The sequence below is a fragment of the Pipistrellus kuhlii genome, unplaced genomic scaffold (assembly GCF_014108245.1).
Source record: "Pipistrellus kuhlii isolate mPipKuh1 unplaced genomic scaffold, mPipKuh1.p scaffold_m20_p_6, whole genome shotgun sequence".
Classification (NCBI taxonomy): domain Eukaryota; kingdom Metazoa; phylum Chordata; class Mammalia; order Chiroptera; family Vespertilionidae; genus Pipistrellus; species Pipistrellus kuhlii.
Genome location: NW_023425562.1, coordinates 8,272,868 through 8,284,961, shown reverse-complemented (window position 1 = coordinate 8,284,961; position 12,094 = coordinate 8,272,868). Strand labels below are relative to the sequence as shown.

General features: G+C 47.2%; 1 protein-coding gene across 23 annotated transcripts in view; it reads right to left on the bottom strand.

The window, feature by feature from the left end:
• The window catches only part of FHOD3 (formin homology 2 domain containing 3), a 335,026-nt gene that overhangs the window by 12,286 nt on the left and 310,646 nt on the right, over positions 1 to 12,094 (bottom strand). For all 23 annotated transcript variants that reach the window (XM_045574974.1, XM_036419534.2, XM_036419535.2 and 20 more), the window contains 4 exons: positions 11,394 to 11,513; positions 10,033 to 10,194; positions 7,803 to 7,993; positions 3,011 to 3,203 (listed from right to left, as the gene is read on the bottom strand). In XM_045574974.1, coding sequence (XP_045430930.1) covers positions 3,011 to 3,203; positions 7,803 to 7,993; positions 10,033 to 10,194; positions 11,394 to 11,513 — 666 coding nt within the window. The remainder of the gene's footprint in view (positions 1 to 3,010; positions 3,204 to 7,802; positions 7,994 to 10,032; positions 10,195 to 11,393; positions 11,514 to 12,094) is intronic.

Sequence of the window (12,094 nt, the reverse complement as noted above, 5' to 3'; positions counted from 1 at the left end):
CATCAGGGCCTCAGCAAGGGGACTGGCCTCCCTCTGCCCGGCCCCACCTGTTAGCAGCCGCTCCCCTCGCATCCCCAGTGCTGGGCCTCCCTGCCCAGGCTGCCGGTCTGCGCCTCTGAGAACCTTCCACACACAGGACAGACAACACAGGACCAGAGGAGCCGCTGCCCATGCAGAATGGGTCATATTACTGCTCCCTCAGAACCATGAGATTAGGTTCCCTTCAAAATCTCATCTCCCTGTGCCTCCTCGAGGCTGTCAAACTGACTCCCATACTTTCAATTCTCATCAGCTCTCACCAGATAAACTCCCTGAAGCCACTTCAAATAAAACTCCTTTTCTAAAAATAAATTGAAGGTGAGAGTCATATCAATCTCTTAATTTTAAACCAGCATGCTCTCAATTTAACGTGTGCTTGTTTCCGGTGAGGATGGAAGGCGAGGCCAGCTAATGCGACACAAGGATGTTGAGAACTGACTACACTTCCGGGAGCTGAAATGACACAGTGCTCCCGGTACATCACCTTCCCAGCCAAGTGGCCTCGTGACAAGAGGTGGCAGTTCTGCTGTGCCGTCTTTTAAAAAAATCTTAGAACTTTTTATTTAACAAGGATTTGGGGTTTCAGCAATGAGTACATGTGTGAGGTGCCAATATACAAGATCTCTAACCCTCCCAATATCTCCAAAGTAACTAGCATTCCCTTTTCACAAAGAGGAAGCTGGAGAGAAGGCCAGGGCCTCACCAGAGTTACCCCTGCCTCCATGCGGGAGTCCTGGGGTCCTGGGCAGCCTGCATTCTCACCGCCCAGCTGGAGTGGAAGGACAGCAGACAGGGCCGCAGTGGCCTAGGCCACCATTTTGCCTAGAACCATGTGGCGACACAAGGATGAGGAATGACTTAGTGTCTCCCTGACCCTCCCTGGAGGACTCCTGGGCTTTAAGAAAGGAAGCCTTCTGCATGTTCAGAAACAGCGGAAGAAGAGGAGAGACCAGCACATACAGCAGATACGGGGCTGATTTTATCACCACACAGGGTCTTTAGATTTAACCCAGTAAGCTCTGTGCCTAAAAAAAATAATGGTTTTTCTAAAACTGTCCCTCTTTAAGGGCTGTCGCTTCCATCCTCATTGCTCAGCATCTGCAATAAAAGTGACTGGCAACACAGTTTTCTCCAAGCATCGCTTCCAGCTCTAATGCTCGGGCTCTGCTTCTCCATCTGTTGCTTGGATTGTTTTTAGTGATGTAAGCGGTGGAGATATTTTTATTGACCAGATTATGATATCCCGAGGGTATAAGCTTATCTTTTACAGCAGCCACATCTTCCTCGTTGCCCCATGCTGTTCTGGGCACTCAGAGGGTGCTTGCTTACTTGAGATGTTGGGAAAACGGGAAGCTGTATACATTGCCATAACTGACAATACTCTGTTTTACCAGCAGATGGCAACCTTCCTACACAGATGATGCCATTTTGCCCACTAAAAACAGGGACTGTGTCCAGGATAAACCCTGAAGAAGCCAGTAGTGTCCAGATATTAATGGGAATTGAAATATTTTTGAATAAAACCCTAGAAAATTGTATCCCTGCTTATAAATAGGAAAGCTGAGTGTTTACAGAGAAGGACAGAATTTAAAAATTAGTGGGATCTGTAAAAAAAAAAAAAAAAAAAAAAAACCTCAAGAATTTAGCAAGAAATTTTGACGTGTTTTCCTAACTATGAGCATATTGGACTTGTCTTTTTCACCCTCTACTGTGTCCCATTTCCACAAAAATTAAGCTCTCCCCTTTTACAACTTTTAAAAATAATACTTTGGAATGAAATGTGGGACACAGTTCGCCCAAGTGGAGTCCGTTTGCTTCCCGAGCTGCTGTCCTCCAGGAGACTCGGTGGAACCCAGACCTCAGCAAAGATGGGAGACTCGGCTGGTGGCACCGGTGTCCAGGGGACTGCGGAAAGGGCACCGTGTGCAGAAAGGGGATCTGAGCACTCTCTAGCTAAGGGTCCAGAAAACTCCAAGGAAACAGGGGTCTGGGTGAGGGTAGGTGGTGAGGGGATTAGTCCCCAGTTCTCCTCTGCCTTCTTTTAAAATTACTAAGATAATGTGTCCAGGTCTCCATGGAAAGGTCGGGCCCCCTCAGGAATTCGGACAGTAATTGTGTGCTCCCTGTTTCTCCTACAATGTGAACATCTGGGCACAGAAGGCAGCCCCGATAAAGTATTCTTAATTGATGTTATTCCTCCCCAAAGAAATCCACCTGACTCGAGTTCAGCTGAGGCGTGCAAAGGATGATGGCTTAGTCGCTAACCCATTCCATTCCCTGATCACTGAAAGCCAAGGTGCTTTTCACCTGTAGAGACAGATGGAATGAATTTCGCAAAGGCATATCAGAAAGATGCACTGTCTGTCTCTGGCAGCCTCATGCGTCCCTTCCTCTTCCCTTTCCAAGCATCTCCCTTCTGAATACCCACAGCGCCCATGGCCCAGCGGGCTCAGGAATGAGGTGGGGGAGATGGGGGAAGAGCCCAGGAATGGGAGAGACATGTGAGTGTGCAGAGATCCCCAAAGGGGATCCCTTCCCATCCTGGTCATCTCTGACTGAAGGATCTGCCAAGAGCCCATCTAATTGCAGCTTTGAACAACCACATCAATTATTTCTCTATTAAGATGCCTCCAATGGTGGTCCACGGGTCAGCTGATAGGTTATAAAGCATCATGATGAGGATTAAAATCCTGAATCAATTCCCAAGTCAGTGCATTTGTCTTCCTGCAAGTGGCATTACCTTCCATCACAGAGTTTGAAAATGGAAACAAGCATTTAATGTCATCAACACCATATAACACCCAATGTGGGTTACTAGCTCCTCCTCCAGCCACACATTCTTAATGTACATGTCCTAGTTCCTCATTTGTTCATAGCAGATTTAAAAGAAAAGCAGCGCAGTCCCCGAACTGTGGGCATTTTATGGTTGATTACACTCTCAAAGGAAATAAACTGATTTCCTGAAACTTACATCGGTGATCATCTTCCCTCTGGTCTTATTTCTCTCCCTGTGGTTGGCCCGCTTCTGTTTTTGCTGCAAAACCCTTTCCCGGGTGGTGCGGTACTCCAGGGCAAATTCACTAATGATCCTGCAGAACTTGTTTATGTTCACTTCCCGGATCGCATACGGCGGATGCCCCATAAAGAGCAAAAAGGAATGGAACCTGCAAGGAAAAATAATAGGGCCAATGACTTCAGTTTTAAGGAACAAAAATTGATTATCTACAAATGTTCAGTAAAAACAAAACAAAACAACAACAACAAAAAAACATCAATGCAAGACAATGTTCTTTCCTGGGGCCTTGAGGTTGAAGAATCCTCTCAAGTGACGAGACCAGAGGTCAAGTTCAACTCACTTTCTCATTGAGGATGGTGAGATGGCAGGATTGAGGAGATTAAGTACATTTTTCTTTTTGCTTACCTGTGTTTTAATGCTTCCTAAAATGGATATGTGAAAGTTTTGTAACAAAAATGAATATTGCAGTTTCTAGATTATATAAAAATTAAATAAGAAATAAAGAAATGTTGCTTAGCAATTCCTTGGGAACTGCTTCAGTGAAAACTTGGAAAAGACATGGATATATTATGAACAATGTCAATTAATGGTTTATAAAAAGATGCTTATAAAATTTTCTCTCAGTAAATATTTTGATATCTTTTCTTGGAATTCTACATAGAATCTTAATTTAATTGGAACACATTGAACGAGATGCACAAAATTATCTCAGCTATTTAATTTATAAATAAGAAATTGTTGACTGTTATTTACTTAAAGTTTTTTGTAAAAGAAATTAAGTGAGCAGACGTGTGTCCAATTTTTAGTTTTCAGGATATGAGGAAGAAGATAGTAGGAGACAGAGTGAAGTTTTTATGTAAGCAAATAGTATTATATAAATGATACCACTCTTTGTAGATAAAAACTTTTGGCATTGATCATTCTAATTTGTACACTTAGAAAAAGGTTTCGTTTGTTTTTCAAATGAGTGACACTGACTTATTCTTTTTGTGAAAAGCAACAAAGTAAAACATACAACAGGAATGTAAGGTAAAGAGGACGGAAAACTGCTGCATAAAACCAAAAAATGCTAGTAAAAGTATGAAACTCTTAGAAGAAAACAAAATGTCATGACTTTTGATTAGGAAATCATTTCCTAGCTATGATACCAAAAGCAGAAGCACCCAAAGAAAATATAGATACATTCAACTTCATCAACATTAAAGAGCTTTTGTGCTTCCAAGGACTCTGTCAAGAGTGAAAAGACAACCCATAAAATGGAAGGAAACATTTGTAAATCACATGCCTGACAGGGTGTTTGTATCCAGAACATATAAAGAAAGGTTACAACTCAACACTAAAACAAACCAACAAAAACGTCTGCAGGATCTGAACAGACATTTCTCAAATGAAGATATGCAAATAGCCAGTGAGTGCATGAAGAGATGACCTTTAGTCACCAGGAATGCAAACCCAGACCACAGTGAGATGCCCTGCACGCTCACTAGGATGGATACAATGATGAGTGTGTGTGGTGAGGATGTGCAGAAACCGGAACCCTCCCGTGGCACTGATGAGCCCATAAACATGGTTCGGCTGCTGTGGACAAGTCTGGCGGTTCCTAAAAAGCTAAAATGGAGCTACTTTACGACCTGGCAGTATCGTTCCTATGCATGTACCCAAAAGAAATGAATATATGTACAAACTTCCACAAACTGTTCATAGCAGCATTAATCATGATAGCAAAAAGTAGAAAAGAAACCAATATCCACCAGCAGATGAATGAATAATAGGTGGTATCCTTACACAAGGTCTCTCGTAACTGGCCTATTACCTCTCTGACCATATCCGCTGTGGTCCCAGTCACACTGGAACCTCCTGATTCCTTGAACAAGCCCACCTCAGGGCCTGTGTGGCATCTTAACCTTTCCTTTTACACTGGGGGCCCTAAAAGAACACGGGGACCTGCAGGGACTGAGGGAAGAAGGGGTGGGGAGGCCACTCCACTGGGAGGACTAACAATACCATCTGTTCTCTCTGCCCAGAGCATGGTAGCATCCTCTCAATCCACAGGTCTCTGCCCAAATATCACACCTTCAGAGAAGCCTTCCCCTTGTAACTGCAGTGAATTCCTGGCTCATGCTGGTCATCCCATTGAGTGGCCAATAGTGAGTAAACTGGGATTGAGAGCAACATCATCCGGTGACCTGCTTACCAGGGAGAATTATCCATACATATAAAAGGTTAAGTGACCGAACGTCCGTCTGTCTGACCAGCCAGTACATATGATGTGCACTGGTAACTTAAAAATAAATGTTGACTCTTGCATGCACGATAAATATAAAGCTCTTGCTGGCGCCAATCGCATGCGTGTGTTTCTATCTGTCATTGTCCATTGTGAATGGGGTTGTTTTTGTTGACATTCTGAAGCTGAAAGAAAGCTGCGGCACTGACAGAATATGTCTGAAGACCAACTATTGGCACAACGTACCTCTGACACTTCTATTATAGAGAAAGGGAAAATAGTGATATAAAATATTTCTTCTAATTAATTTCCTTCCAATGTGTTTGGATTCGTGCACTTGGTCACTAGTATATAAATAATTATACACACACACACACACACACACACACACACACACACTATAGATGGAGCACTGAGTTTTCATGTGTCTGGGATAAAATGGTTAATGTGACCAGACAGAACAGCTTTACAAGACTTTCATGAAATCGCTCCAGTTTCGTAATATTCCAAATGAAAACTCTTTGTTTATTTGAGCAGTTTTAAGTGGGAAATCACTTGTATCATATCAAGCGTGGAGGACCAAAGCAGCTCGTGCCCTGCCTCCCTCCGTAACCATAATAAATATGAAATAAAAGCAGAGTGTGCTTGGATTTCAATGGGAAATATGGCATCTCAGGTAATGTCCAGATTACCCAAAAGGGGTAACGCTGCCATGAGGGCAGCTGTGAGGTTTGGATGGGGTGCAGCGAGGGATCTGAACAACCGCATTCCAAAAGCACTCACCAACCTGGAGGGAAGAGTCTGTTTCTTATTCCTGTTCCTAACAGTTAAAGAAGACCCCCATCCCCATGCCTACCCGCCCTGAACGGTCTCTGGAGCAAGATCCAGGAGGTCTGGTGACCAGAGCAGCAAAGGACACCAGCTGGGAGAGGGCTCCCAGACAGACAAGAGAATCAGGTCCTTAAAAATAGTCACAGGGAGGTCAAATGCAGCCCAGGAAATCCAGTCACCACTATTGTAATAACTACACAGGGTGCCAGGTGGGAGTGAGACTTATTGGGTGATCACGTTGTAAGACATATACGTGTTTAAGTACCGTGCTGCACACCTGAAACTAACAGCATACTGTACATCCACTGTAATCGGAAGTGAAAGGACTGTATGACTTCATGGAAGGTGAAGGAAGGAAATAAGGACAGAAGGGGAAAGGAGGGAGGGAAAAGAAAAAAAGAATTAAAAATGTGGAATGTTTATGAATAAACGAAAAAACACACACATCTGTTTGGAGACGTATAAAGTGCTCAGGCAGAGCCCAGGGTGTGTGCCGAGGAGCAGCCCTCTAGCACGGCCACAGCTGAGACGGCCCCCGGAGCGCAGGCTCCTCACACAGCTGCAGCGGGGCTGGCTCAGGGCCTGCCACCCGGGCTCTGCTGCAGGCTGCCCACACACCGCAGGTCTGCAGAGCCGCATGCTCACTTGCCAAAAAGCGAGGCCCAGGGCAGAGCGCTCAAACCTGCGAGATCAGAGTGAGGAAGCAAAGGGAAAGAAAGCGGTGGTGTGTGGTAGGCAATGCCCTGGCCTGGCACACTGGAAGTCCCAGGCTCTGGCCTGGCTGCTGCCTCCACTTCCAGGTGAGATGGCCCTGGACGGCCCTGGAGTCATCCTAGATCCCTGCCAGCCTCCTTGTAGGGAAGCAAGGCCTCACACAGCCCTGCTGTGCCTCCCAGGGTTCTCTTGGATCCTGTGACTCTGAGGAAGGCTGGTCCGGAGGGTGGCACAAGGCACACCACAGCACAAAGCCACCACCGAGAACCAGCGAGCGTTAGGTCTTAGAGGTCAGACTGTGGGTCGTATAAGGAAGGCATTTGCCCGGTGGGGGTAGCTCAGTGGTTGAGCATCAACCTATGAACCAGGAGGTCATGGTATGATTCCTGGCCAAGGGCACATGCCCAGGTTGTGGGCTCAATTCCAAGCAGGGGGCATGCAAGAAGCAGTAGATCGACGATTCTCTCTCATCCATGATGTTTCTATCTCTCTCTCCCTCTCCCTTTCTCTCTCCGAAATCAATAAATGTTTTTAAATGAAGAAAAGGAACTTTTCTAAAAGTCAATCTGCCTCACAATATGTGTGCTGTCTGCAGGCAAGACTGTTCAAACAGAGAGGGAGACTCAGGGCTCAGCAAAGGGTGCCTGCGAAATAGCGTTTCCTAAGAAACCCCTTGTCAGCGATGCTATAGATTCAATTCCTGATCCAGGAGGAGTTGTGAATGGCATCTCTAAGATTCTTTCCGACCTTAAGATTCAATGGCATTATAGTAGTGTGTGTGCATGTGTGTGTGTGTGTGTGTGCGCGTGTGTGAAAATTAAGCGCCCATGAAACAAACATGTGCATCAAAGGCACCCTGGCCATGTACCAAGAATTTATCACACAATTTTTATAAATGTAACCTTCAGATCTTGGTGTGCAGAATATTTCCAACATGCCCTCTTACTGGTACTCCCATGTGTTCCTCACTCTGCTCACCTGTTAATTATTCTCCTATGGACAATCTTTAAAATTATAATTCGCTCAGCACAGTCTTTCAGGAACTCTGACATGCGTTGTTTTAAAACGGGTTTCATTTCATGTTTTGCAATTGCCTTGAGGTGATCCCACGAAGCCTTGCATCTTCTCTCCAACTGACATAAATTATCCTGAAGCTGATCAAAGTCAACCTGAAAATCAGAGGGAGAGAGAACCCTGATAAACGTGCTGAAACCGCCAGACCCCAACCTGAACCAGGAAGCCCGATGGCCTTGGGAAGAAATAAACATCAAAACCAAATGTACATCTTGAAATACAAACATATTTACAGCCTCGAATTTATCCACATGTGGATCTGTCATTATCTCGGCATCAGATTATTTAGCAATAGAACCCAAGTGAACCCAAAGCAATGGCAACCTCCTTTTTTTTTTTTTGCCACATTTGGAAAAGAATCTTAGGTAAGCCTTTGAAAACTGTAAATTAAAACATGATATCAAGGAACCCTCGTCCGAGATGAACTAAGCAGATGGGTCATAAAATTTCCCAGTGCGCTCTTGTCCTTCCCAGAGGCTGGCGGAATGCACCGCAGTCACACATGGATGGCGCTGATGTGTTCCAGCGAAGGGGCAGCCTGCTGCTCGTCACAGGGACCTGGGTCAATAGTCACTTTTAGTAACTGCCAACGTGAGTGGGCAGGAGCCAAGCTCCAGGCAGAAATACGTTATTTAGTTATTAGTTTGAAAGAGGCCTGATACTGAGGGGGGTCCCGGGGCTGTCGCTGGGGTCAGCCTGGGGTCAGGACACCCAGGCCAGGGCTACTTTGGTGACACGCAGGCTCCACCTAGGGCAAGGCCCTAGGAAAACACAGGACCACGTGTAAAAAGGGAACCGATTTGTTCTAGATGGTTCTGGAAACAGGATCACGGTGAATCTAGACAGCCAGACGATTTCCTAACGAACTGTCTCATGGGAAGGTGCTCATAGGGGGTGTTAGCAGCAGCTGGGAATCCCCTTTGGGATACTCACAGGGGCCTTTTGCCTTGCTCAGGGTATAGAAGGAATATTTGCAAAGACCTCAGAGCAGTGCCTGGCACAGAGGAGCATGGTAAGAGTGCCTGCGAAATAGTGTTTCCTAAGAAACCCCTCGTTAGCCTCTGAGCTGGGGGATCGTAGGCCGGGCTTCCTCCCGCCTCAAGGCAGGTCCACTGCCGGGCTGGCTCAGGGGTCACCTGCTCAGTGTCCCTGGCAGTTGCCAGCCTGTTGGTCCTGGGGCAGTTGGAGATGTTCCAGCCCGTGTGTCCCCACAAGCTACTTCTGTGGGAGAAGGCGGAGGGAGGGAGAGCCTTAGAAAGCCCCCTTTGCTTCCTCCCCCTTCTGCTTCCTCCCCCTTCTGCTTCCTCCCCCATCTGCCCACCACTCTCTCCTCTGCTCACACTAGATTCCGATGTGACCCAGACCTAAAGGTCACTCTGCTTTCAGCTCCTTGGCCTGGGTTGTGTTTCCAGGAGTTTCCACCACACCCCTCCCAGATGCGTTGGCTGTTGCCCCCAAGATCCGGACATCTCCGGGCTCTGCTGCATTTGAGGTTCCGCTGGGCTGTGGAACCTCAGCGATGCTCCTGCAGGGGGCGCAGCTGGCTGTCCGGTGACCGCACTGTCTCCCTTCTCACACACCACCTGTTAGTGAAGGTTTGCACTCTGCACTACATTTAGGGGCTTGCAGCTGAGGGACCAGGGCCACGTATAGTTACAGCCCTACGAACCCATTCCCTCTGGGGGCCCTCACAGGGACGGCCAACCTGTGGGGCAGGGGCCCTGTGAGCCCATTTCCTGGCTCAACACCTCCCTGCCGGCCCTATGGTAGTCTGAGGAGGAGCCAAATTGCCTCTTTTTGACACCTCTGCCCACATTAAACAAGCGGGGAGTTTGAATGCCTGAGAACGCAGCCTGGTGAGTAACACAGCTCCTCCGTGGACTCAGCAGTTGGGTCGGGGATGGCAGGCTTGCTCACATACCTCAGTAGGAAAGAATCCGGCAGAGAACCAGAGACGGGAAAAGGATCTTAAAAGTGCACTCCAAAAGGCACGAGACGAGGCCTCGTCACAGACGCCAGAGCAGGAGATGCAAGCGGCCCCTGGGCGTCTTCCTGCACGGAGCCTGTGCTCCTGAGAGGACAGCTGCGGACCCCGCCCAGGGGGGCACAGGCCCTGCTCTGAGGCCACACATACCTTGGCTGACCTGGTGACGGCCCCGATCTCCGAGTACAGGTCGGAGCTGTCGGGGAAGTTCTCCACCACCATGGTGCACACGTGGTGGAGGAGCGACTGCTTGTGCACGGTGTCTTTCACTTCCGGAACCTTCTCGAGGTAGCTTAACTCAAACGCTTTGGCCTGGTAGGTGAACATCAAATAAAAGGCAGGAAGGACACGTTTTACGCAGGTTCTTAGAAAGACACAAAAGGTTAGACTCCATGCCCTGTTGGAGCAGCTCAATATATATTTTTTAAAGATATGTTTTGTTTTGTTTTGTTTTTTTTCAGAGAGAGGAGAGGAGAGAGAAAGAGGGAAAAAAAAAATCAATGTTGAGAGAGAATCATAGCTTGGCTGCCTCCTGCATGACCCCCTTTGCCCCCACGGGGAATCAAGCCCTTAACTTGGCCTGTGCCCTGACTGGGAATCGAACCGTGACCTTCTGGTTCACAGGTCGATGCTCAACCCCTGAGCCACACCGGCCAGGCACCAATATTTGGAGTGAGCGCCTTTGTGGCTGCAGCTTACACACTCTATCATTCCTAGCGGATCACACCGGGATGAACCACACTGAGAATGAGATGAACCTCCAGCCCTTTCCCACCACAGCCCTCAGCCGTGGGCTGTCCCAGGGCTCTACCCCGAGGTGCTGGGAGGCTGGGACTCTGCTATCTGGGTATCTACACTCCTTTTCTCCCTTTGCCTGTTTCTATTCTACTTCCTGGCTGAAGATAGGCTCATTTTTAAACAAGTCTGTTTATAATGCATATAACTACAAATATTTGAGTAGTAAAAAACAATTATTTGGCCCTGGCCAGTGTGATTCAATTGGTTGGGTATCATCCTGTGTACTGAAAGGTTACTGGTTCGATTCTTGGTCAGGGCACACGTCCTGGTTGTGGGTTTGATCTCTGGTTGGGGTGTGCGCGGGAGGAAGCAGATTGATGTTTCTCTTTCACATCGATGTTTTCTTTCTCTCTCTCCCCCACCTCCCCTCCTTTCTCTTTAAAATCAATAAAAACTCATTTAAACCCAAATATTTGTACTTACATACATCAGACAAACAACAGAAAAGCCTGGAAGAAAACACCTCCATTACCAATTCTGAGAGTAGCTGACCTTCGAAAGAATAATGTGTTCATTTTTCTAGGTTTTCTCATTTATAGCAAGATACAGGTTCAGATACATAGGCCCTGGTATTTTAAGAACAAATGTCTTCTAGAATTTTAGCAAGAAAATATGAAAGCTGGTTTTGGAAGACCAGTGGAATGGCCTCCACCAGCAAGCGAAGGGCAGGGATCCTGGGACAAGGGAGGGCGGGGAGGGAGGGTAAGACTTACATTAGTTCCATTTAGAAAGTTCCCGATGGCTAAGAGAGTAGACAGGATGAAGCCCAAGGTTTTATTGTTCTCCAGCTGGTCTATTCCTTCCTTCAGGTCCAAGAGCGGTTCTGCCACTTCCTTTCAATTAAAAAAAAAAAAAAAAAATGGAAGAAGCTGATAATGTTCATTTGGTTTGACTTTGTTCTTTTCGTTTCTGTACAAGGTAATCACACATTCTCCTCAGCACAGGGCAATCCCACCAGACCTGCATGTGCTCCTTGTCAAGGAAAAAATGCCGAAGCAGCTGGGAACAAGTCTAGTCTCTAAGTCTTCCCGGTGGTTAGCCACGTGGGGGCCCGTGGCTAACAGAAACGTGTGCTGGGGAAGAAGTAACCTGCCTTCCTCCTTTCCCACCCATCTTCCAAGCACGAGGACTTAGCACCCCGTCTCCTCTCATCTCACCACGGCTGACTTCTATGACACCCCTCCCTCTCGTGCTCCTTCACAATCTGGACAGTCTTCTCTGCTTTTCCCCTACCAGGCAGATGACACTGGACACCGTGGCCTTCCTGTCCCTGGACCACCCAGGTCTCCAAATTTCCCCTCTAGGCACTCTGGCCAGTCACCTCTTGAACTGAGGTCCTTTCTAGAAGGCCACCACCCTCCTCACTCCCACAGCCTTCCTCAGTCCCACCCCCTCAGGCGGGTAGCCTGCCCTG